The 24,308-nt window shown below is 44.9% G+C and overlaps 1 protein-coding gene across 1 annotated transcript in view; it reads left to right on the forward strand.

Annotated features, from left to right (window-relative positions):
• Positions 1-19,709, forward strand: part of zgc:77151 (uncharacterized protein LOC337153 homolog) — a 41,973-nt gene extending 22,264 nt beyond the window's left edge. Inside the window, exons 4-12 of the mRNA XM_040151555.1 lie at positions 3,035-3,236; positions 4,992-5,222; positions 8,377-8,483; positions 9,418-9,565; positions 11,565-11,617; positions 13,937-14,034; positions 14,127-14,307; positions 15,540-15,788; positions 16,884-19,709. Coding sequence (XP_040007489.1) covers positions 3,035-3,236; positions 4,992-5,222; positions 8,377-8,483; positions 9,418-9,565; positions 11,565-11,617; positions 13,937-14,034; positions 14,127-14,307; positions 15,540-15,788; positions 16,884-18,122 — 2,508 coding nt within the window. The 3' untranslated portion in view covers positions 18,123-19,709. The remainder of the gene's footprint in view (positions 1-3,034; positions 3,237-4,991; positions 5,223-8,376; positions 8,484-9,417; positions 9,566-11,564; positions 11,618-13,936; positions 14,035-14,126; positions 14,308-15,539; positions 15,789-16,883) is intronic.
• Positions 19,710-24,308: the final 4,599 nt, after the last annotated feature.

Below are 24,308 nucleotides of genomic sequence, written 5' to 3' on the forward strand. Positions count from 1 at the left end.
AACCTGGAATAAATTTTGTAACCGAAGGTGTGTCTTAATCCCATAAGAGGAAGTTTGTATGTGAGGAAATGTTAGTGGAATAGACCAACGTTGTCAGCAATCAGAACACATTGACCGAGTAGTGAAAACCGCTAGTAAAACGTGGAAACTCCTTTGACCAGATTATGGCTGTAAACAGATAAAACAGCAGGTTTTAAATAGTCTTCTTCACTCACGTTGAACTGGATCGGAGCTGCTATGAGCCGTTAGGTCAGGAAAGTATTCAAGCGGGAGGCCACAGAGGGAAACAGAGGTTCAATTGTATTCATGTTATTGAATCTTTTTCATTTGCTGCAGATTTTTCTCTCACTTCATACTCAAATGTTGCGTCACAAGCTAATTTGATTTGATGTTTTCGTCTCTTCACTGGAAGTGACGAGGGACGTTTAAGTCACATTAAGTTTGCTTTTACCAACTTTCCCACCTCAGCCAATATAAAAAATAAAGAATTTTGTGATATTTACAGATTTTTTTTGTGGTTTGAGTTTTTTTTTTTTAATGCACATAATAACAGATGGATGGAAACTGTGTCTGTCTCCCTTCGACATCCTCTGCATGTGTCAGATAAAACGCTGCTGCGGGTTTTCACACTTGCTTTTCCCAGAAGTCAAATTTCGGCTGCGGTGGTCAGTCAGCGTTGATGAATCGGGTGTATACTTTTCCATTCCCTACACACGGGCGCACTCTGTGGTCACTTTATTAGGTACACCTATACAGTGTAACGCAATCCAATGCAAGGGCTCTGCCACGTATTCTGTATTTACGAACCTTCCGATGGAAAGTTTTGGTTAAAAAGAGGTTTTGATTCAGTGGTATGTTTATTCCTGAGGTCGTAGTTAGTGGTGGTGTTGTACTGGACTGCATTATGTTGAAACGTGTTTCTAATTTTCTTCCCGCCTCATGTTTGTAGATGAAGTGGAGAAAACATTAGAAATACCACTCAGTATCATTTAGCCCAGTACAACTCCACTGCACAACTTCAAGTAATGAACATGTAGTTAGATGAATACCTCACATCCTTATCTTTGTAAAGGTAGACGCTATGGCACTGGACCGCGTTAGATTTCATAGGTGTACCTAATAAAGTGGCCGCTGAGTGTGTTTTACGGGTGCAGAGTTTTTGTTGGGTAAGGAAAAAAGCAAATAAGACTGTTTAGCTTCTAAAGGAGGGCTGCAAATCCTCAGTAAATATGCTCCTCTGTCTCGTTTGGGTTTTTGCCTGAGATAAGATTAAGTTACATTTAACACAAAAAAAAGACGAAATGGAAATGGAAAGAAGGAAAGGCAGACAGAAAACCCGTCTATTACAGCTGGACATGGCCGGTCTTTCGCAGATTCATGGAAAACATTTCTGTCTGACATGGATGTCTGTCAGGGCATTTTTCATAAACTTCCTCTTTCATTTTTAAATGTTGCATCACATTTCATCAAGTCTCTGAGCAGCGTTGGCCTGCAAACCTAACATTAAATCAAAAAATGAAATGTTGTCGTACAGAAACCGTGAATCTCAAGAAAAATCAAAGCACAAAGCATGTTTATAATAACTAGTGCTGACCAAAGACCAAAGAGCTGTGCAACTTTAATGGATACAAGACCTAAAGGCAGTAAAATTCCACCGAAAAAGATGGTAATAAAAAATGGAGAAATAGTAAAAAATAATGATGGAAAAAGAAGATGAGGAAAAGGGACATTTATTTGAAAAGCAAGTGGTGTAACTTCTCAGGTGGCTTGTTGCCCCAAAGTTAGTTTAACAGTTTATATGTGAAATGTTATGTAATCATAGTAGACGGCAAATACTCCGTGAAGTTTATCAGCGTGTCATTTAGGTAACCAAAGGCCAAAATCCCCATCTCACCTCTGTAACCCTGCCAGCTGATGGTTAGAAATCCAAACATTTTTTTAAATTAGGGTTTTCACCAATTACCCCTCAAGTCTACTTCACACCTTTTTCTTTTTTTCTTTTTTTCTAGTTTGTTTCTGTCAGATTTCAGCAGGAGGCGTCTACTTTGACAATAAAGCCTCATTTGAGCAGATTCGGCCTTATCTCTGTCTCTCTCTGCAGGTTCTTTTTGTGTCCTCACGTAAATGTCAAGACTTTGCCAACAAACCAATCAAGGCGTTTTCTTCCAGATAGAGAGTTGGCACATGTTCAGCTCAGTGTGTTTACCTGCACATTGAGCAGGTGATAGTTGAACAGGTGAAGTGTGGGAGGAGAGGGAGGGAGGTGCTGGGGAGCCTTTAAAAAAAAAAACAGTCTGTGTGCTCGACAGGATAAAAAAATCAAAAAAAACCCAGCTTTAAGATCTGATTGGATACTGGGAATGGAGGTCGAATGTCGCATCGAAAATGAGAATATGTAAAATGACCAAATACGTCACAGTAGACTTCCCATAAGGTAACATGTCCACCTGTTGGCATAATTTATGCGAATATTTCATTTTGAAACACACTGGCAGCGGGGCTCCGGGGATGGTTGTTCCAAGTGAAACCATCTTGACAAAGATCGAAAGGATTCGTATTAAATTTGGATTAAAAACAGACATTTTCAGTCCCCAGAGGATGAATCCTAATGACTGAGTGAGCCTCTAACTTTACATCAAAATGTCAGTGTTAGAAACTACTTTATGATCCTCGTACGTACAAAACTTGTGACTTTCCCAGCCTCCATTTTACCCCTGTGGTTAGAGCTGAAACACTAAACTAAGATGGTGCCCACGGTAAACACTACTTGCAGGTAATGTACGGGGGTCTGTGTCCGACCATTTCTGTAACTTTCCAAAAGCGACGATCCGACATTTGGACCCACTCCACGCCTGGATTGGCCAGCTGTGTGGAGGTAGAAGCCAGGGATTGTCCTTACACAACTGTTTGTGCCACTTTTTTTGTGAACAACCCGGCGCAGCACTATGAACGTCTTCCTGGAGAAAACATGCACCATTGTATTGATTGTGGATTGAACCTATTTTGCGTGTGTGCGTTTGTGTTTTTTGTTAAGGATGAGGTTTTGGCGGTGTCGCGGAAGATGGTGGTGCGGGTGGAGGACCTGGTGAGATGGTCGTGTGCGCAGCCGGCAGGTTGGAGTAGCAGTCCAAAGCCGCCGCCCTGCGGGACCAACGGCCTGCACAAGCCGCCGCAGAGCAGCGACGGCAACAACACGCCGGACAAGAGCAGCGAGCCGCTCAGAGACAAAACTGATAGTAAGAAGCACTGAAACACACTTATCAAACACACAAAACGGATTTCAAAAACCACCCAGCAGGCTAACTGGTAACTACAAAATGTGTCCGCTACCAGTTTGTCAATATTCTCCTCCGACAGTGTGAGCAGCTGGGGAATGAAATACAGAAATACTCTTCTTAGTCCATAATGAATCATTCGTTTGACGTTAACCTACCATCAGTAGGAAACTCGGTACTTTCTGCAGATGCATCACAATAAAAGCCGACCAGAAAAGGGACTGATTAATCAATTCAATTCAGTTTCATATATATGTATAGAGAGATAGATAGATAGATAGAGAGCTAAATCATGACTTACATCGTCACAAGGCACTTCACACGGTGTGGTCATGACCCTACAATATTATAGAGAGAAACCAAACCCTTCCCACCGTGAGGAAGCACTTGGCGACAGTGGACAGGAAAAACTCCCTTTAACAGGAAGAAACCTCCGACAGAACCGGACTCAGGGTGGGAGGCCGACTGCCCCGACCGTTTGGGGGAGAGAGGGAGAGAGAGAGGGAGAGAGAGGGGGGGGGCAGGAGAGAGAGAGAGATGGATGGGGAGAGAGAGGGAGGGAGAGAGAGGGAGAGGGGGAGAGAGAGGGAGAGGGGGAGAGAGAGAGAGAGAGAACGAACAGATGTGCGTACTGTTGCATTCAAGCACTGCCAGACTGGTTGTTATGATGATAATAATATTAGTGATACTTGTAGGTGTAAGTACCTATAGTAGTGGCAGATCTGGACTCTGCGGATCTGGAGTTAGAGACACCTGCATAATGAGGACAACCACAAACTACGGGAGAGAGAAGACACACAGTTAACGACCTGCAGTGACGTGATTATATCTATCTATATCTACATATCTATCTATATATATATAGAGATAGATATGTGGATAGAGACAGAGAGAGAGAGAGAGAGAGCCGGGAGGTAATAGGTTACCCTGAGCTCTTTAAGATACGATGGTGCCTGACCATTAAAGCTTTTGTAGGTTAGGAAGAGGCTTTGCAGTTCTATTCCGGATTTTACAGGGAGCCAGTGCAGTGAGGCTAACACATGAGAAACGTGGTCTCTTTTCCGAGTTCCTGTCAGTACTCGCCCTGCAGCATTTTGGATCAACTGGAGGCTTTTCACAGAGTTACTGGGAAATCCTGATAATAAGAAATGTATGGACGATTTTTTTTATGTCCTTTTAACACTTTGGAAGGCTTTTAATGTGAAACATCTTTGCAGGAAGTGTCAAGTTAAAAGTTAAAAAGAACAGCAAAGCAGAATGACTGAAACTAATTAGTGAATGAGAAGAGTATTGGTGTTAAAAAAAGAGAAACTGTAACAAATCTGGGATCTCTCCCCTCTCGCTCTTAGTGTACAGAACAATCTCATCCTTAGCTGGCGCTAACCGTCGCGTTAACGGATCAGTATGACCAATGTTGCCTTTGGCAGGTCACATGGGTGTTGCTCCGTGAGTAACTTGATCACAGGCCAAGTAAACTTGGCTCTCGTTGAGTTTGATTGTCTGCACTTGGCCAAAGATTGCATCACACAGTCAGCGGTGACGTAAAAAAGTAGTGTAGTTGTTGAGATACAACATGCGAAACCAACGGTACTGGCTCTAGAGAACCAGAATATAATGAGAGCTGCTGCATGTGCTCACTCTACAGATCAGTGGACGGGTCGTTGGACATATTGTGATGTTATTGATCCCAGATCGTCTTGTGTCTTTCTCTCTCAGACGGCCTGGTGGAGCGTCAGGGCATCAAAGTTCTCAGCTACCCGCAGTACTGCCGCTTCCGCTCTCTGCAGAGACGCATCCACGATGGAGCGAGGGGGCTGGGTCTGCAGGACCCCCACCTGCTGGCCCTGGGAGGCGTCAGGGCGCTGCCCAACACCCGGGTGATGTACTGCAGAGACACGTTCAACCACCCGACGCTGGAGAGCAGCGCCAGCTTCTCCTGGCAGTTCAGTGAGTGTCTCGGAAACCGGGAACCGTCCGGGGTCGTTATTTGCCCAGAGACCCAGAACACAGCCGGTATTCCTGTACTGGATTAACACAACCTGCTCCCGGGTTTTCTTACACTCACTGGCCGCTTTACTAGATCCACTGGATCCACTGGATCCACTGGATCCACTGGATCCACTGCCTTTATGAGCCTTATCGTGGCCGATTTTTGTTAAAGCTTTCTGCGAGGTGTTGGTTTGTTCCTGGTTGTTCGTAGTAAGTGGCGTTGTTGCTGCGCTGGACTGCATCGTATTGAAATGCGTTTTCTAATATTCTTCCCCCCTTGTGTTTTTTAACCGGGGAGGGTGAAAAGAAGCATCTCTCGATATTGTGTGGTTCAGTACAACACCACTGCAGACTACAACCTCAGTCATAAACACACGAATGCCTCTCTGACGGTGTCGATCGAAACAGAACAGTATTATCTATGCAAAGGTAGAATTTTTGGCTGAGCTGCTGTCGGTGGATTGCGTGAGATTTTACAGGTGTAGCTAATAAAGTGACCACTGATTTTACTTTGTGGTGATTTGGTTAAACAAACTTTATTTGCGAGCATGCACCATGTTAACACGATATAATAAACATTGTTAGAGGGAAATCTCCACTGTGTTCACCAGCTGGTCTCTGACTGTTCACCATATCAGCTAAAAAGGGGACGATATCGTCGCCGTGCTCACAGCTTGTTCGCGGCCAATTAAAACCCTTTTTTGCGGGTTTAAAAAAAAACAAAAAACAAAAACCTAAAAAACTGATCCGAGCTACAAAACCGGGAAATCCTCTTTCACAAACCCAAACAGAAAAGAGAGCAGCGTCGATATTCCGTGATAAAGTCAGGCGCTAGAGGAAATTTCACTGAATCAATAAAGGGTGTAGTGTATGTGTAGGTGGAGAAAGATTACTGTCTGATTGATGATCTGTGACTCCTTCGGTTCGCCCATTTCTGAAGTTTGGCCTTTGATGTGCAGTGACAACTGCTAAATCCCTGTGTGAGGATTTTAAGTAACACAAATCAGAAGTGCTCGCACAGCTCGGCAGCGTCGCAGACGTCAGGCGAGTCACCGCGTGCATTTTACACGAGCGTATCTATCTTCAGAAAAACATTATTCAAAGGCGAACGGATTCAGTCATATGCAGATGAAAAGACGTCCAAGTTTAAACGGGGCTGAATTTGGTTAAATCGTCTGTTTTAGGCTCTGAGGTCTTATATCTGTTATATAATTAATATATTTCAGTGTATAGTAAGTAGCAGTCATATGTGACCTAGACATTCAGAAGAAAAGACCTACGAGCCAAATTTTCCCGAGTTTAAGACGTCTTTTGACGTCTGCAAATCGCCTGATCGCCGCTTCCTGGGAAGCAGATCATGAAGTTTACTGGCATCTGATTTTGACGTGATTAGTGAAAACGAACAAGAATCCCTCAGATGGACGGAGATAAACAGCATTCCCCAGATGCTGAAAGTGGAAAAATTCAAGCAGTCTTCACTGTCTCTTCCAGACTAAAAGGAAGAGCCTCTTTGTTCACCTTTTATGAAATGTTTTTTTCCCCTTCCAATTTAATTTAAGCTGATTTTCGTCCACGAAGACACAAGCGTCAACCTCTAACAGCCACCAGGGGGCAAGCAGTCTCACTGTGGGGCAGGGTCTCATTTGTACTAGGTATAAAATAAAAGCACAGACTGTACGAAGCGTGTGCGAGTGGGGTTCAACCAGCAGCTCGGTCTGGTTATCAGCCTCTTCAGATTTACATCCGTCAGCATCAAGCTGTCAGATGTAAGTCCTTCCCTCAGAAGCTTCCTGTGTTTTTGTGTAACGCCGCCACCTGCTGGAAACTCCCGAGCTCTTTTCATCCTACAGACTCAACAGCAGTCGTCACGTCAGACCGGGAGCTTAATGCTGTACAGCCCCCTTCGTGTGCAAGTCTGCCCATTCCCAAAAAGAGCTGGTGACTGTCGGTGGAGCCAGACCTCATCTCATTAGAAATGTTCAGATTCGTCAGCGGGCGTAATGTTGATGACCTGAACCTGAAGAGCAACAGTGACACTGAGGAGTGAATAGCTGAAGTTGAAGTAGCTTCCCTTTAAAAATACCTGGGGGTTCGTGTGGGTATGAAACCCAAGGCACAGCAACAACTTTTAAATGTTTCTATCAGAGTTTTAGAGTCTTTGCTTTACGCTGCCGTGTGTTGGGACAGTAACAGCGTGGAGGGTTTTTTTTTTTATGTAAATCTGAAACCACAGACCGGGTTTAGTGTTTTAGCAGTTTAAAATATGTGCTGAGTGACCTGTTTTGTTGGTGCATCACATACGGTCAGCTCTTTATTTATCAGTTGATAGTATTAAATACATTGCCTCAGGTGGGCTCCTGAGCTACACCGATGTCCCCTTGGCGGACAGTGTCCCTACTGTTGCCGTGGCCCTGTGTATTTTTGTATGTTGTCTGCTGAGACCTACAAAAAAGATTTGTGTCTCTTATTTGTACACTGGCAGTGAAACCAGTCTTTCCTGTGGGCATAATGAAGTTAGCGATCTAGTTTTTAAAAAATTTTTTTAATTGTTTCGGTTCAGAGTTTTAAAACCGTGAAGGTGAGACATTTTACTGGATCGCTTGTTATGCAGATGAGGTCAGGGGAGATTTCTAAAATTTATATTTTGATGTTTTTTGGGGATTAAAGAAAATTGAAGCTGAAATCAAATTCACATGACGACTCTTAGATTTTAAGAAGAGGATCATGAGAAGCCTGTTTTTAGGTCAAAGGCCTGGTTTTGTTTGTATCTTTAAAAGCAATCTGTCAAATTCAGAATCACCTGCTGAAGCGTCACTTGACACTGAGACCAAACTTTCAGGTGTTTGCGGTTTAATGAAGATCGTAGTGTCGAACCTGTTATTAGATGCAGTTTACTGAAACACAAACTACATGTACAGACAGTTTGTCCTCCTCCTACTTCACAGACAGATTCACACAAAAGACAATCTAATATAAAGCTTTGAAGTCGCACAGCAAGGAATCTAAATGAGTAATAAATGTGCAAATGAATTCTTCACTTCCTCTTTCTTGCATTCTTTGAATATTTACGCATCTTGTTTGTGTTTGTGGTTTTTTTTTTTTTTTTCTGCAGGATGTCCGTCTCTCAGTCTTCGAGGACGACCTCGCAAGAGGAGAGGCCGCGATGGCAAAGACTCCCCGAACTCCAGCCAGTCAGAGTCCTGGATCGAGAGGATGAAGGTCTGCTCCTTGAAATATTTTATATTATTCACGTCTGTGTGGTGTTAGGTGTTTGTGAGGCTGTTTATTATCATGGTGAGGTATTCTAATCAGAGTGTGCGTCTGCTGGTACAATCCTACATTAAATCGAAAGCATGTTCTGCCAGGTTTTTGTGAAGCCTCTCTGCTCAAACTGGAGGATGAAATCTATTTTTGGAGGCCCGGCAGGTTTTGGCCCTCTGTGTCTGGCCCCAAACCTGATCTGATCAGCTGAGGACCAGTCTGACCCCCAGTCTGCACCGGTTCAACGGCAGACCGATCCTCAGGTGGTCTGCTTACTGAGACATTTCATTCAGAAAAAGTCTTCTGCTGACTAAACTGAAAGCTTAAACTAGCGATTAAATATCGTCGAGTCAGCGTTAGTGAGGGTCCACTCTATTTGCATGGCAGCTTTCAGAGACAGTGGCTTCACAAGAGGCAAAGAAACAAATTAGAACAACATTAAAAAACACAGTGAAGTGGAAAATAAAATCAGTTAAAGGAGATAAAAAAACATCCACTGACGAAAAAATACGATGTCGGTGCAGTAGTGAGTTTGCCCAAATGGAATTAAAGTGCAGCAGAGAAAATGAATGGGTGAGTTTTAGACGGAAATATCTCAACAACTATTGAACTACTGTGGACGTACGGCCTCACAGAACATCTTCACTGACGCTGGCAGAGACATGTCACAGGATTTTTACCAAACAACATGAGAACGGCCTCAGAAATGACCGACTTGGATCCAAACCTCAGGCAAACGCACTGAAAACCAAACGTTGTTAGGTTTTGATTTAATGTGTACATTCAGTGCAGGGCTGATCCATCATGTGTGCCCGTTACCTGGTTTCGTTTTAAACCACACAGTCTGCGTGTTTTCCTCTCTCTGTTGTAACACTCGGTGTCTGGCTCTCAGGAGAACGTGATGGGCAGTGTGGAGGTCGGCTGTGAGGGCAGCTGGCTCCCTCACCCTGAAGAGCAGCTGTTCCTGGATCAGCTCTACGCCTTCATGGACCGTCACGGCTCGCCCATCCACAAAGTCCCCAACCTCGGCTTCAAGAAGAGTGAGTCTCTTCTTTTCTTTCTGTCTTACCTACTTTCTTTTCCTTCTTTTTGTCTTTCTGTCCTTTTCTTTCTTTCTTTCTCTCTTCGACATGTTTTTGTGGGGGGTTAGTAGACATGTTTAAATAAAGTCAAAGTTCTTTCTCTTTCTACAGAGACTTCAGAGATGTTCAAACCCCTTCATATTTTGCACATATTGTAGATTTAATTGTAAATGGATAAAATTGCCAATTTTTTGTTCATCAGTCTACATTCAATGCCCCATAATGACTTAAGTAAAAACATGTTTTTAGAAATTTTTGCAAATTTACTACAAATCAAAAACTGAAATCTCTCATTCAAAAAAGTATTCAGACCCTTAATTCAGTACTTTGTAGAAGCTCCCTTTGGCAGCAGTTAGAGCTTCCAGTCTTGGTGGATCAGTCTCCTCTCCGGCCTCGTCAGATTGGATGGGAAGCGTCGGTGGACTGCCATCTTCAGGTCTCTCCACAGATGTTTTATGGGGTTTGAGTCGGGGCTTTCGTTGGGCCACTCAAGGACAGACTTGTCCTCAAGCCTCTCCAGCATCGTCTTGGCTGTGTGCTTGGAGTCATTGTCATGCTGAAAGGTTGAACAGGTTGTCCAGTCTCAGGTCAGGTGCACTCTAGAGCCGGTTTCCTTCAAGGACCTCTCTGTATTTGGTTCTGACCAGAGAAGCCCCCCCATAGCCTGATGCTGCCTTCACCATGCTCCACCATAGGGATGGTATTATCCAGGTGATGAGCAGTGCCCGGTCTTCACCAGACCTAGTCTTTGGAGTTGTGCTCACTGGTTTAAGTTTTGTCTCATCAGATCAGAGAATCTTTTCTCAGAGTCCTTTAACTGCTGTTTTATAAACTCCCAGCAGGCTGTCATCTGTGTTTTACTCACAGTGGCTTATGTCCTGGCACTCAACCATAGAGACCGGATTGATGGAAGCTGCCGAGATGGTCGCCCTTCCCGCAGGTTCTCCCATCTCTGCAGGGACTTCTGTTAGAGGGACCGTTGGGTTCCTGATCACCTCCCAGACCAAGGCCCTTCTTGCCCGGTTACTCAGTTTGGCTGGACGGTCAACTCTAGGAAGAGTCCTGGTGGTTCTAGACTTCTTCCATTTAACAGTTATTGAGGTCACTGTACTCCTGGGAATTCTCAAAGTCTCAGAAACAGTTTTATACCTTTGCCCTGATTTAATAAATTTTAAAATTTAAATCTACGACACAAAACAGTAGCAGAAAGTGAAGGGGTCTGAATACTTTTTGAAGCTTCTGTCTTTTTTCTTTTCTCTCCATCTGTCTGTCTTTCTTTTCTTTAAGAGGTGAATCTGACAAATTGCTCTTGACATTTAAGAAATGGAAGTAGAAGGTCGCAGATATGATTCCTCCCCCTCAGGCACTGATGAATTTGACCATACAGAAAATATTTTTTAACCTTTATTTAACCAGAATTGCATCATTGAGATTAAAACATGTTTTTCTGGAGGGTCGTGGCCAAAAGATGCAACAGGCATCAGTTACAGATTTACAACCTAAATCAGACAGCAGTAAATGCAGTATATATATCACAAGATCACAGTTTATCAAAATGAAGCGATGGGATATCAAGGGGGATCTTGATTGGATGTTAAATAAAGTTTAGAGGAACTGAATAAGTTGTTGATCATTAAATCTGGCTCATTGTAATTAAAGCAGCAGTCGAACCCACAGTGTAGAACTGAAGCTATATTTTTCTTTTTTAAAACAGGAGGGTTTGTTTTATCTGGGTTTTTATAAGCAGGAAAGAATAAACTCGAGAACATTCGTAGTACTTTGCAGACTGGCTTTATCAGAACATATTTGTTTAGTCAAACTGTGTTTTATCTCAGAATTACAACCTGATTTGCACTTTCATCTGCTCTGTGTTCCATATTTGCACGTCTGGTGTGCTTCCGCTTGCCGTGTTACCTGGGCCGCTGGGTTTGAACGTGTCCGTCCTCTTTGTCCTCAGTCGACCTCTTCCTCATGTACTCTGTGGTCAAACGGCTTGGAGGCTACAAAAAGGTGAGTCACTTCAAGTTACATGGCTTTATTTAGCTCGGCTAACCTTTATTTAACGGACTAGGTTGTCATTTTGGGAAATGTGCTTATTTGTTTTCTTTTGGAGAAATACACGAGAACACTGAAATCCCTCTTTGGTCTGTACGCTAAACATTAAACTACCAAGAGCAACTGGATGACTTAGCTTAGCATAAAGGACTAGCCTGCCCTTGCTAAACGGCATTTTGTCATTTTTCACGCTTCAGTTTTTGTACGGCTTTAACAAATTACATAAACATGTTAATTAGTGAGCTTTAACAGTGCTGCTGGATGAATCTACGGACAGAGCCAGGCCGGCTGTTTTCCTTTCTTTCCAGTCTTTACACTGAGCTAACTCTGTGCCAGAGACAAATGAGCATATTTCCCAACACGTCAACTATTCCCTTAACTACAACGGTAGTACTTCCGATTTGTCTAAAGGAGCCGCAAGATGAGTCGAATATAGCATCACAATTAACATGACCAGCCATGAAATTCATGGCTTGAAATATTTTCAGCGCAGAAAAATCAGTAGAAGAGTGATAATGTGAAACATTCGACAATTTTGAAGTATTTGTACTTTACTTGACTATACCCATTTAACGTGACTTTATGCTAATACACTTTAAATTACACTTTTATACAGCGTATAATTGTACAGCTTTAGTTAGTAGTTACATTTCAAATTAAGATTTTACTAAAAAAAAACAAAAAACGATTTTAACGATTAAACTATGAGCTCCAACCTGTTTAGCTCACAAACAAATCAGTGTCTAATTCAGGATGTTTCATGAGTCTATATCAGTTCTTCCGAAGGAGTGATTTCCTCTGAACTTCTCCCATGGTTTCATTTCAGCAACTGGTGGAGGCCAAAAGAGGTAAAATTATACCATAATTCACAGAAAAAACAAAGATCAGAGAAAAGTCCAAAAACTGAAATCATCATCATGATTTATGTATCAGGACTTTGTTGTTTCTCCTTTCCTCTCCCATGAATCATTTCACGATCCCTCAGATTAATTTGGTGACCCTCTGGAGGGGCCCGACCCCCCAGGTTGGGAACCAGTGGAATAAACACTGTCCCCGTATATGACGTAGTTAAAAGCAGCTCCACCTGGAGCAGCTCCAGCAGTAAAACGCTGCTGAAGCATCGATGGCACAGAAATACTTTTACATCTTCAACTACATTCCGTTGATGATACTTCTGTACCTTTACTTAAGTAGGATCCTGCTGTATTTTACTTTACTCAAGTAAATGATCTGAGTCCTCCTTCCACCACCCGTCATTTCTCAGACGTTTACAGTAAATAAACACACAACAAAGGCAGCTTTACAATAAATGAAAACAGGCAGACGGGACAGAAACAGGCAGCACAGTTTCAGCTCAGTGCAGCACTGTTCACAACAAAAGGCCTCCTCAACCCCTCCCTCCACCCGCTGTACTGAACTGAGCCTTGTACTGAACAATACTGTGTTATACAACATGGTGTTACACCACTAATCACACACTGTATAATGTATGTAATTGTTCCAACACACACACACAGTGTGACACCACTCCACCCAGCACCGGGACAGACGAATGAAGTTCAACTGAATTCAGATTAAGGAATAATTCACGACACTGCATTTGAAGCACGTAACCTAATCCTAAACTACGCTGTAGCTGGAGTCACACTCGATTTCACGTCTCGTTCATTTCCAGGAAGGACAGGGCGAGAAGCTTTAGGCACTTTAGATGTTTAGATTCTTCTCCATCATCAGTCCCATCGGGAGGCGTCTGATCCCTCCCAGATTCATTCTCCAGCAGGACAACGAGTCCAAACACGCAGCCAGAATTATAAAGAACCGTCTTCAGAGACAGGAAGAACAATCTGTGTGTACAGTACTTTACGTCCACCTGCACACAGTTTAAGGTACTTGGCAGGTGGGTTGTTCCGGCATCCTGGAGAACCTGCCACGGTTCTTCTGTGGATTCAGTGTCAGTGTCTCCTGTCTCTTCACGTGATCCCAGACCGACTCCGTGATGCTGAGGTCAGGGCTCTGTGGGGGCCACACCATATCTGTTGCAGGACTCCTGGTTCTTCTTGTCACTGGGACCAGGACGAGTTGATCAGTTGATAGTGCAATAAAGCAACCGTACATTTAAATTTAAATCGCTCTTTAAACACTGCAGATTTTGAATTGGAACCAATTTTATCGCAGGGTCGCGGTTCGACCCGGCACACACACGTTTCTTCTCTGCAGGATTTCATGAGTTCCGATCTGATCATCTTCACATTTGTGTGTGTTTGTGTGTCACAGGTGACATCGGACCGTCTCTGGAAAGTGGTTTACAATGAGCTGGGAGGATGCCCCGGCAGCACCAGCGCTGCTACCTGCACCAGGAGACACTACGAGAGGTCAGACACACACACACACACCGAAATCATGAGCTCGAAAGACGTCCTGATGTAAAAGTCTATGCACTAATCCCTCTGTAACTGTCTCTCAGGCTGATGCTTCCTTATGAGGAGCACCTCAGAGCAGGAGGAGCAGAATTCAAAATCCCAGAATCCCCCACACCTCCAAAACCCAGAGGCATAAGAGGAAGGAAACCACATCCGAGAGGCAGAAAACCCGGACCCAAACCCAAGGAGAAGAAAATTACAACCCCTGCTCCTCCTTCTCGTGCTGTAAGTGACAGACCAGCTGAAAACAAACTGAGTGATCTTTGTTTTCACAAAACATCTGAGGGCTAAACGCAGTTAGGAGAAACATGCCAGTCATAACTTCAAGACTTCAGTTTTTTAAAAGCATATTTTGACGGCGAAGAGTTGATAAAGATCCAATCTGCTGAACCACAAGTCGAAACAAGCGACTAACACCTGAGTTTGCTCAGCTCTGCACAACTGTGACTCTACCGTACGACTTCTGTTTTTAAGAAAAAATACTTTTGAGGATAGGAGACACTTTTACACTCGTCCTGTTGGGAAAGTTTCCCTGAGACCCCGTTAATCCCCAGAGGAGAGAGTCCTCACCAGTGAGACCTTTTCTCTCGTATAAGTTAAACATGGACAGCGATATCACGTTTAGTTTTGGTAACTGGACGCAATGAGAGAGAAGACCCCACGTCCCATACATCTGCAGATATGTCAAGGATAACACAACAAAGACCAAGACTTATTTCCACTGAGGCCTTTGATGTAATAGAAAATAAATAAATACATAAAACAGGACAGATACATGAGTACAGGTGCCTGAGCGACATCACCCTAATATCAAATGTATATCAAACGCAATGTAAACGCATGGAAACCCACATTTGCGTGTCTTGTCCGTCAGTTACAGACTCGCGCTGTCTCCTGTCAGACTGTCGACATGTTCAGAATTATTTTCCCTGGCAGTTGGCGCTTTTCAGACCTCAGTCTGTTTGAGCTCATCGTCTCGAATGACAGCTGTGATTCTTGGCTGTTTGGCAGATTTTCTCCCCGGTTCGTTTCTGCGGTGAAGACGTCGCGAGACGCTAAGAACTCGTCTTCGCTCGTCATGAATTTATTTAAAACAGAAATGGAACTGTTAGTGCCATTCAGGAGGACACCTGGTGGGTGGGTGGGTGGAGTGCTTTATCAAAAATAGAACCATAACTAGGTTATACTATGTGCTGTTTATACACTGTACAATTGTGGTAATGTAATAGAATACACTGTACATTAGTGTAAGTAAGCTGGATATTCAAAAAATATAATATATAATAATATAAATGGAAAGAAAATGAAGGGAATCTTATTCTTATGGCACATTTAAATACTGATAAACTCAATGTGGTTTACACTTATAGCAGTATGTACAGACAACATTAACAAACCAAGTACCAGGCTTTAAAAAAAGCCAGAACTGACCGTTCATCTTCCCTCTCTCTGGGCAGATTGTGAACCCAAACGGCACCGTGGTGGTGAAGAGAGGCAGAGGCCGGCCGCCGGGAACACGCAACAAAGCCACGCTGATCGCTCAGGCCAAGCTGCTGGCTCAGCAGCAGGCTAAAGCCAAAGCAGCAGCAGCAGCAGCAGCAGCAGCAGCAGCAGCAGCAGCAGCTGCTGCAGCGGAGACTCAGCAGCAGAGTCCTCTGCTTCCAGCCAAAGGCCGAGGAGGACCGACGCCCAGCAGCGCACACAGGGTAACACCTCAAACTCTGCAGTACTACAGGGAAAATCAGCTCTACACCCGTATTTTATAGTAATGAAAGTGACTTCATCCACCCAAAGTCAAGCAGTATCAAATACTCCCCAGCTGTAGGCTTCATAATCCTAGGTTTTTTTACCTTATATAGTCTAAATAGTCTATGATAATATGATGTCAGCTGGTGTAGTTGAATTCATGCAGCCAGCTCCAGTATTCAGACTGTGTAGCTGATCATTAACAAACCTTTAACGATATAATCTTTATTTAACCACGTAAAGTCAGTGAGATCGAGATCTGCAACCGAGACCTGAATACAGCAGAGAAAGAGAAAGAAAACAAACATAGACACACATTTTTTTTAAGAAGCACGTACAGCACCAGAGACAATCACAGACAGAGTCAAAGTTCAAATCCAGCTGAAATTAAATGTCATGTTTTCCTCGTCTGCTACAAGCTACATATCGGCTCTGTAAATCACTTGCCCTGTGTTTCTCCTTTGAGGGGAGAAAAAAAATCAGAAACCAATTTGATATTTTTTAGTGTCTACTTTTGCCAGCGTTGTATCATAGGCAGAGCAGACGGTCACACCGACCCAGACAGCAGCTGCTGCACAACAGAGCCACAGACATCATCAGCTCTTCCTGCCGAACAAGCCGTTCACGTGCACTGCTAATTTAAGTTGTAGCTGCTCAGCTCCAGCACATCAAACGGCATTTGTATGATATCTGCCTGTGAGATGCTGCCGTGGTTCCGCTAACAACAGCGCGCCTGCTCATGAATTGAGCTACAGAGCATGTTCGTTAACTTTGCCTCTCGTTGGCTGCGGTGTAACGCTGGCACTCTGACAGTCTGCCACCTGCTGTCGATCCAACACAGACAGAGGACTCCCCCCCCAAAAAAAAACAAAAAACAGCTGCGACAAAAAGGAGCATTTCTGATATTTTCCCAAAGACCTTTCTTCTTCTTTTTTATAACAAAAAACTATTGACAATACATTTTTAGTGACCCGTTGGCGTTTTTTCAGACTGTACAAAGGGATGATGATTTCGGTTGGACTTGAATAAACATCTTCTCTCATCCCTTCTTGCAGCCCGCCCAGCCGGCCATCCTCCCTGTCAACTTGCCTCTCACCCCTGACCTCTCCCCCATGTCTGCCCCCTTCCTCCCCTTCCAGCCCAAACCAAAAGAGCTGAAGCCGGACCGAGGGGAGTCCGTGTCTCCGGCTCCAGGCGTGCTCCTCTCCACTCTGCCTCGCCACTTCGTCGGAGGATCTCTAGGCGGCTTCAGCCCCATCAAAGGCGTGTGTCCTCTGGATGTCTTCAGGAACCGCATCAGCCTCCAGAGAGGCCCAGAGAGCCCGGCATTGACGCCTCAAGACCCGAACCAGCACCATCCGACCATCTACCCCCTCCAGCCCAAAAGTGGAAGCCCGGACACGCCTCATCCCAGCGGGGACCAGCTTCAGTCTCAGTCCCACCCGCTCCACCAGCACCACAACCGCTGCTCAGGGTGTAACGTGGACGAGGGAGCCCAGAGAGGAGGCAGCCGGGACGCCAGGACCCGGCCTCCTCTGCCCCCTCTCCGGGTCCTGCCTTTGAACCTGGACTGCAGCGTACAGGTATGCCAGCTGATGAGAACTCGTCGTCTCGACTCGTCTCAGTTGCAGACCTTCACCCGCCGACTTTCTGAGGCTCTGTCGCAGGACCTGAGCACCAAGCCCCCCTGCTCTCCCATCACCCCTCCCCCCGAGCAGGCGCTGCCCCTCAACCTTAGCAAACGCTTCCCGGTCAAGAGACCCAGCACAGAAGGACCGGAGCCGAGTCGGGCAGCGATCAACGGAAACACGGATCAGCCGTCATCCAAGAGACCCAGAGCTGGCTGCACAGAGCAGGCTGAGGATTTCACCCTGGGGGGCCGGTCCAGCTCTGGAGGAAGTGGAGGAGGGCAGGATGTGGAGATGAAGAACCAGGAGGAACCTGCAGACCTGAGCTCCCCGAGCAGGATCAGGGCGTTCCTGCTCGGGCTACCGCCCTTCCAGGTGAAACTCGAGGAGGATCTGAACGGGACGAGGTTTGGGAAATTTCTCCCTCCGGGATCTGACGCTGAAACCCAGAGGACTGAGCTAGAGAAAGGGGAGGCAGGAGTGGTAGTAAAGAAGGAAGTCAAGAAGGAGGAGGAGGCGGTCGACGTAGAGCGACGGGGAATTGAGAGAAGCAACAAAGTACAGAAGTCAGAGCAGGAGGAGAAAGGTCCCACCCACTGCTCTGGTCCCGGCCCGGCAGAGCTGAAGAGAGCCGGGTCCTCAGACACTGACACACACTGTTTTTAGCATTATTCCCTCTGTTGATATCAGCATTTTGTGATCAGAAACTGTCGGATAAATCTGCGATTTGTCGTCGTGTTCACCATGGGGCTTGGTGTTGGTTTTGGATGCCAGATGACGGCTCAGGTTGAAGCCTGAACGCACGGAGCAGGGACCTTCCTTTTCCTCATCTTTGAGAGCATCTGAACTCACAACTTCTCTGTGTTTCCCATTTTCGTCTCGTGTTGTTTCCTGTTTTTCTCTGTGGTTTTGATCACGTCGTTGATTGAACCCTGCAGAGGAGCGACGACCCACAGACTCATGACAATCACGAATCAGATTCTCTTCCTTCCTCTGTTGGTTTCTGTCTCTTTAAGGTAAAAAAAAGAAACAGGCCTGAGACTGACTCTTTAACAAACACTGCCATAACCCTCCATGACACTATTAACTCCACTATTCAATATTACGGTTCAATATTGAATAAGATCCATAATACTTAAAATAAAAATCAATATTACGTATATTAGGTGATGCTATGCATCAAGACTTCACTTATTAGCATCTAGACTGTACTGTAGCTCGGTAGGTTCATTTTTAAAATTGTACTCTACTTCTGTAGAGAGATAGTTATTTTCTGATAAAGTGTTTAGATGTTATCTGGAGCTCTGAGCGAGGAGCTCCCCCGTCTTCACATTATAGCTCGTTAAGTGAAGCGTTTCTATAGTTAGCTGAAATTATATAGACTTTTCTTACACACACGTGCCTTAAAACGGCCCGCGATCCGTTTCTTCGCCGGCTTCAAACACACTCACTTAAAGAGATACCTTGATGTTGGACCTGTTTAGTTTTCTGTCACTCCTCGGTGGGGCTGGGTACCTTTTGAAAGACTAGCGTCGATACCTGAGTTTCTGTTACTTTGAGAAACGTAAACACGTTCCTCAGATTTTAAGCAGCTCTACAAGAGCTTGTCTGAATAAAACACGGGTAAAATTTAGGTTTAAATCAAGATCAGTACAAATCTGACCTCGCTGCTGCCGACACATTTCGCTCGGCACCACAAAAACCGCCTTGAGGTTCAATACCCAGCCCCGCTGCTTGGATTGCAAAGACCACTGTGGCCGCTGGCGTCGTCGTCGTCTCGTCTTCATCACTACCACTGTTCAGCTTGTTCAACGACTAAGAGATCGCATCGGCGCAGGAGCAAGACTTGTTGAAGAGATCATACATGAACATGTAGCCCAAACATTCAGACTACCTCAGGTTCTTATTTTTTTCTTTTTTTTTTTTTTAAATAACAAAAATTCCACCTGCATTAACTGTTTCAGGGGAGTGGAGCTTATCCCAACGTGTGTTTGCTTAGACAGCAGTGTTGCATGCTGGTCCGCACACGCACGGACAGACACACACTCAGACCCCATTTCCACCTGGTAGTAAAGGATAAGGCCTGTGTCATTCTCTATTTTTCTTGTTGTCAGTACTTTCTGCTTTCAGTCCAACTGGTTCCCACTGAAAACTCAAATCCAGAGTTTAATTTTAAAAGAGGCTCAATAATTTCTTTTAGTTTTTAATCAAACAAACGGGAGGAAACGGTGCATTTGTTGGGGACTATTTTCAGTGGTGGATTAATACACATTAGGTGCTCTAGTGAGTATCTGGGGCAGCAGGACAGTGTGTGTGTGTGTGTGTGTGTGTGTGTGTGGGACTGAGTCTAAATAAACTACAGTGTGTGTGTTCACGGTGACGAAGGAACATGTCACCCAGAGCAACAGTGTGACTCACTGATGTGTTTCTAACAGTTTCTGGAAACAGTGGAGCATCTGTGGCTCAGAGGAATCAGATCCATTAGCCTGTAGATACACACACACACACACACAGAGTACTTGTTAGTAGGATACATCCATTGTTGTCTTGGTCTTTTCATGGGTTTCATTGACAATAGGAAAAACATAGAGTATCACCAGACTGGTCCTTTAACCTGCGATCTGTATCCGGGCTCATTACATTTGCCCGTGGCTGGTATCAACGAGCGCTCGTCTTTTCTCCATTCAGACCTCGTTCTGATCGGATCTCAGGCGAAGGGAAGCGATGCCGTGGCCGCTTGATGGGCAGCCTGAGACTTTCAGGAAGTGGAGATAGTTGACCTTTCAGCTTGCGAGGGGAATTTAGTTTTTTTGTTTTAAATTGTTTCACACTTTGGGAAATGCACTTATCTGCTTCCTGACTGAGAGTTTGTGAACTTCCGAGGTGCTGATTGGTGGAATTTGGAGACTTTTGGAGAGAACTGGGCCAGCTGTTTCTCCCCGTTTCCAGTCTTTGTGCTAAGCTAGGCTAACCCTCCCCCGGCTATAGCTTCATATTTAGGTTGCAGACATAAGAGACTCTCAGCAGGAAAGAAGAAAAGGATATTTCCCTTCAGAACGTGGCTGAGAGCTGATTATATTCTGACTGTTAGAAATCCATGCTAATGCAGCAGAAGGCGTAAGATGTCCGGACGCAGATCGTACGTTGATGCCCGGGTGAAAGATGAGGAGTCAGACCCGCAGCCTTGGCGCCACCCCAGAGGACGCGTGGGCGTTTTCCACCTAAACCGATCCACCTCCGTTCTTCGCCTTCTCGTTTCAAGTGCCAACGCAAAACACCGAGCCCGTGTTGTGACTGAAACCTTGCGTAGCTGAAAGAATTCAAACGTCAAGGTATCGCTTTACTCACAGCCTTTTCCTTCGACTCGTCTGCTTCTCTGCCACAGACGATGGTTCAGATTTGCACACCTACTGTACACGTTTGCTTCATTTTGGGTTTTGCATATTTATATCTGCCATGTTTTTTTATTTTTCCTTCTTGCCAATGTTTTATTTTACCAGAGTAGTGAATCAACTACGACACCGAAAGTAACTGGTGCTGTTTATTCTTAGTTATGTAGCTATCGCCATATTGTTGTTGTTGTTGTTGTTTTGTTGACAAAGCTGCAAACTCTTTTCATCTCAGCAAGTCATTCAGTCTCGCTTTGAAACGCGTGGAAACTTTCTCTCAGCAGATTTATTTGTCCAGAGAGTTTTAAGAAATCATTTTAACAAAGAATTGAATTAAAGGATAACGTGACTTGTCGTGAAAACATTTGCAGTTTTTTCTGATGTATTTGACTGTTGGCTTCGTGTGAGGCAGATACGAATTGTCTGTGAATGAATGCACGGGGAGACGCAGCAGGGCAGATGCACCAAAGCACGTGGAAACCACCAGAAACCACCGGACTCAGACCTCCTCCGTAACCTGAGTCGGAGCTGTCTGAAGTATTTCGGCATGTTTTTAAGTCACTGTTTTCTTCAATGAATGTCACTTTTCACTGTAACGTGCGTTTTCTCCTGAACTTTAGGGGGGAAATAAGCAGTAACGAGGAGAAGATGCTAAAATACTTCTTCCTCTGAGATTATTCCTATAAAACACAATCAATACAGTGAGCAAAAAAAAAACAGGATGAATATAATACTTTGTGTCTTCGTCTGCTCCATCCTGTCAGTAAACTTTAATTTATTCGGGTGAGGTGTTTCTGAATGCGCCGCGGCGTCGCGCTCCGGCAGCAGAAAGGCCTCGGCGTGCTTCAGAGGAAATGGTTTCCGGGGCCGCTCGGGGCGCTCGCGCTTGGGGCTTGCCGTCATTAAGAGGGGGAGGTGTTCGCCGGGCAGCGGTAACACCTCCGCCGCATTGGCCCGAGTGTAAGAGGACATCTTTCCTGAAATTAAGTTTGAAAAAGTGCAGGGTTAGACGACTGCATGTCGACATCAGAAGTTCTTTTTAGATGGAGACAGCACCAGCGTAACAGACTTTTACACCGAGTGTTGCATTATGGGTCGTCTTTAGCTTTAATGTTGCTAAGCTAGCCAGTGTTTAAGTCCGTCTATAGCGAGTCTGTCAGAGTTGGTCAGCCCTTGAAGAGTTTCGTTAGCCAGACAAGCGTGTTTGCAGGTTACGCTAGAGCCGACGGACTCTCTTCATTCGTGGTTTTCATTTTAGAACGAAAAAAACAAAATCCCTCAAAATCCCTCTTGCAGTGTCAGCACGGCGGGAAGAACAGGAAAAACAAGGACAATAATGTGACGTTATTCCGGCCTGGGAGCGTCGGCGTTTTAGTGGCACCAGATCGGCGGCTTAAAGCAGCTGCTCATGTTGTGTTTTATGAATCTGTAGCAGTTTGGACCCGGTTTCACCTGGTACCGGACGGCGTTTAGCTCCTACGACACCGGCTGAATGGATCGCATTGGTGCCCAGTTGCCAGCGTTGGTGCATCTGCAGCCATTTGTCACCAATTCCCGACGTCTCTGACTAAGAATCATGCGTTGGATGCCGACGCGAGGCTGCTGGTAATCGTGGTTTAAACACTTGAACGCGGCGCCGGCCCCCGAGGGTCCCGGGCTCAGGGTGAACGGCGTCTGCTGAGGGCTGCTAACGATGACGTGTGATTGTCCGTCGAGCGGGAAAGTTACTTCTGTGCTGTGCAGCAGCATGAATGTCTCCGAGGACAGAACGCTTGGTGGTGTGTCCCCCACCCCCCCCGGCCGCCTTTGAAACACTTGTTTGCCTTCACACACTCACACTGGGAGCCTCCCAGTCAAACCACAGCTCCACTGGACCAGTTTTATCTCGGAGCGTCTCAGTCTGAATCTCCTGAACATTTGCCTTAGTCGGTCTGTTGGTTTATTTCCTTTTTTTTTTTTGGTTTTTCTTCCTGCATGTGTTTTATGTTAATGACTACGTGCCACTGACGGCTGAGCGCCCAGGGTGTCACCTGGGGGGGGGGGGTCTTCTAGTGTAGAGATGAGCAGCATGTTAAACCAGTATGAGAGTTGAGTAGTATTTTCTTTCTCTCTCCTGTTTTTGTTATTTAAGCTTTAGTTTGTAAAGGTTTCTTTAGGTTTCGTTTCTTTTTCTTTTTTTTTTCCCTCTTTGATAAAGATTTAAATGTTTACATTTTGTTATGCATGTTCAAACAGATTTGTTATATCCAGTGTTTTGCACACTACTTCACCATCGCTCTTGAATGGCACTGCTCCTCTGTGTGACAAGGACTTAAAATCAAGTGCCTGATGCTTCCAAGTGAAAATTGGAGAAAGCAAATGAAAGTTAAAGTGGCTCATCGGCCTCCAGGCCATCGACTTGAACGGCGGCTCCCGTCGAGCTGATGTTTCGTTGCACCTGCGTTCGAGGCCTCCGCGGGCGGTCCCGTTGAGAAAAGCCACCGCAGGAAGCTTCGCTCGGCTCCGCCAACTGGACCTAAAGGACCCGACGACGGGGACGCCGAGCAGTGGCCGTCGGGGCCGGTGCTCGGCGATGTGATTCAGGAGGATTACGATCAAATTTTTAAAATAAAATAAAAGGTGCTACATGTGACATTTTAACAGCTGTGACTTGTCATCATGTTAACTGTAAAGTCGAGATTTCAAAACTGCTGCAGCTTCTTCTGGGGATTTTAGACTTTGAGCTCCTGTTTGGGTTTAGGAGGAAAATCCGGATCGCTGTAGTACAGGGAACAGAAGCTGGGCGCCGATCTTCCACAGCAAACAAGCAGAGAGTAGGAACGGGGTGACACAACAGTTTGTCAGAAAACCATAGCGTGAAATGTCTACTGCTGCAAAGGACTATTGCTGTAATTATTGATTAATCTGCGATTATTTTCTTGATTAAAAAATAATCATTTAGTCTGCAAATGTCAAAACTGAGTAAAAAACTGTCCTCAAGTGGATTTTTTTTCTGACCATCAGTCCACAGATAATCAGTTTAGCGTCATAAAACGAAGAAATCCGGCAGCGTCCTGTAATTCTCTCTCTCACACTTGACTTTACTTTTCTTTTCTTCTTTTTTTGGATCCACTCATTTCAGTTGTACAGACGTGTCAATGTCTCCAGCGTTTGCAGCTTTGTTGGTCAGTTGAGACCGAGGCTGCGAGTAAAAGGATTATTTACATTATTGATGAATTACTTAATCTGCAGATTATTTTCTCAACTAATCTGCCAGGTTATAAAAACATCCAAAAGTGCTGTGAGAGAGAAGTTACGGTCCATAAGCGTTTTGACACTTTCAGCATTTCCTTCAGTGTAACAGTGACAGGCCGATGTTAAAATGCCGCATGTGGCACCTTTACAAGCCGCTGGATGTTACGTACCCATGAATGTCTCAGTCACATCTTCCTGTGAGCTCACTTTTTAAATAACTCGGCACCAT

Source organism: Xiphias gladius, chromosome 17, assembly GCF_016859285.1.
Source record: "Xiphias gladius isolate SHS-SW01 ecotype Sanya breed wild chromosome 17, ASM1685928v1, whole genome shotgun sequence".
NCBI lineage: Eukaryota > Metazoa > Chordata > Actinopteri > Istiophoriformes > Xiphiidae > Xiphias > Xiphias gladius.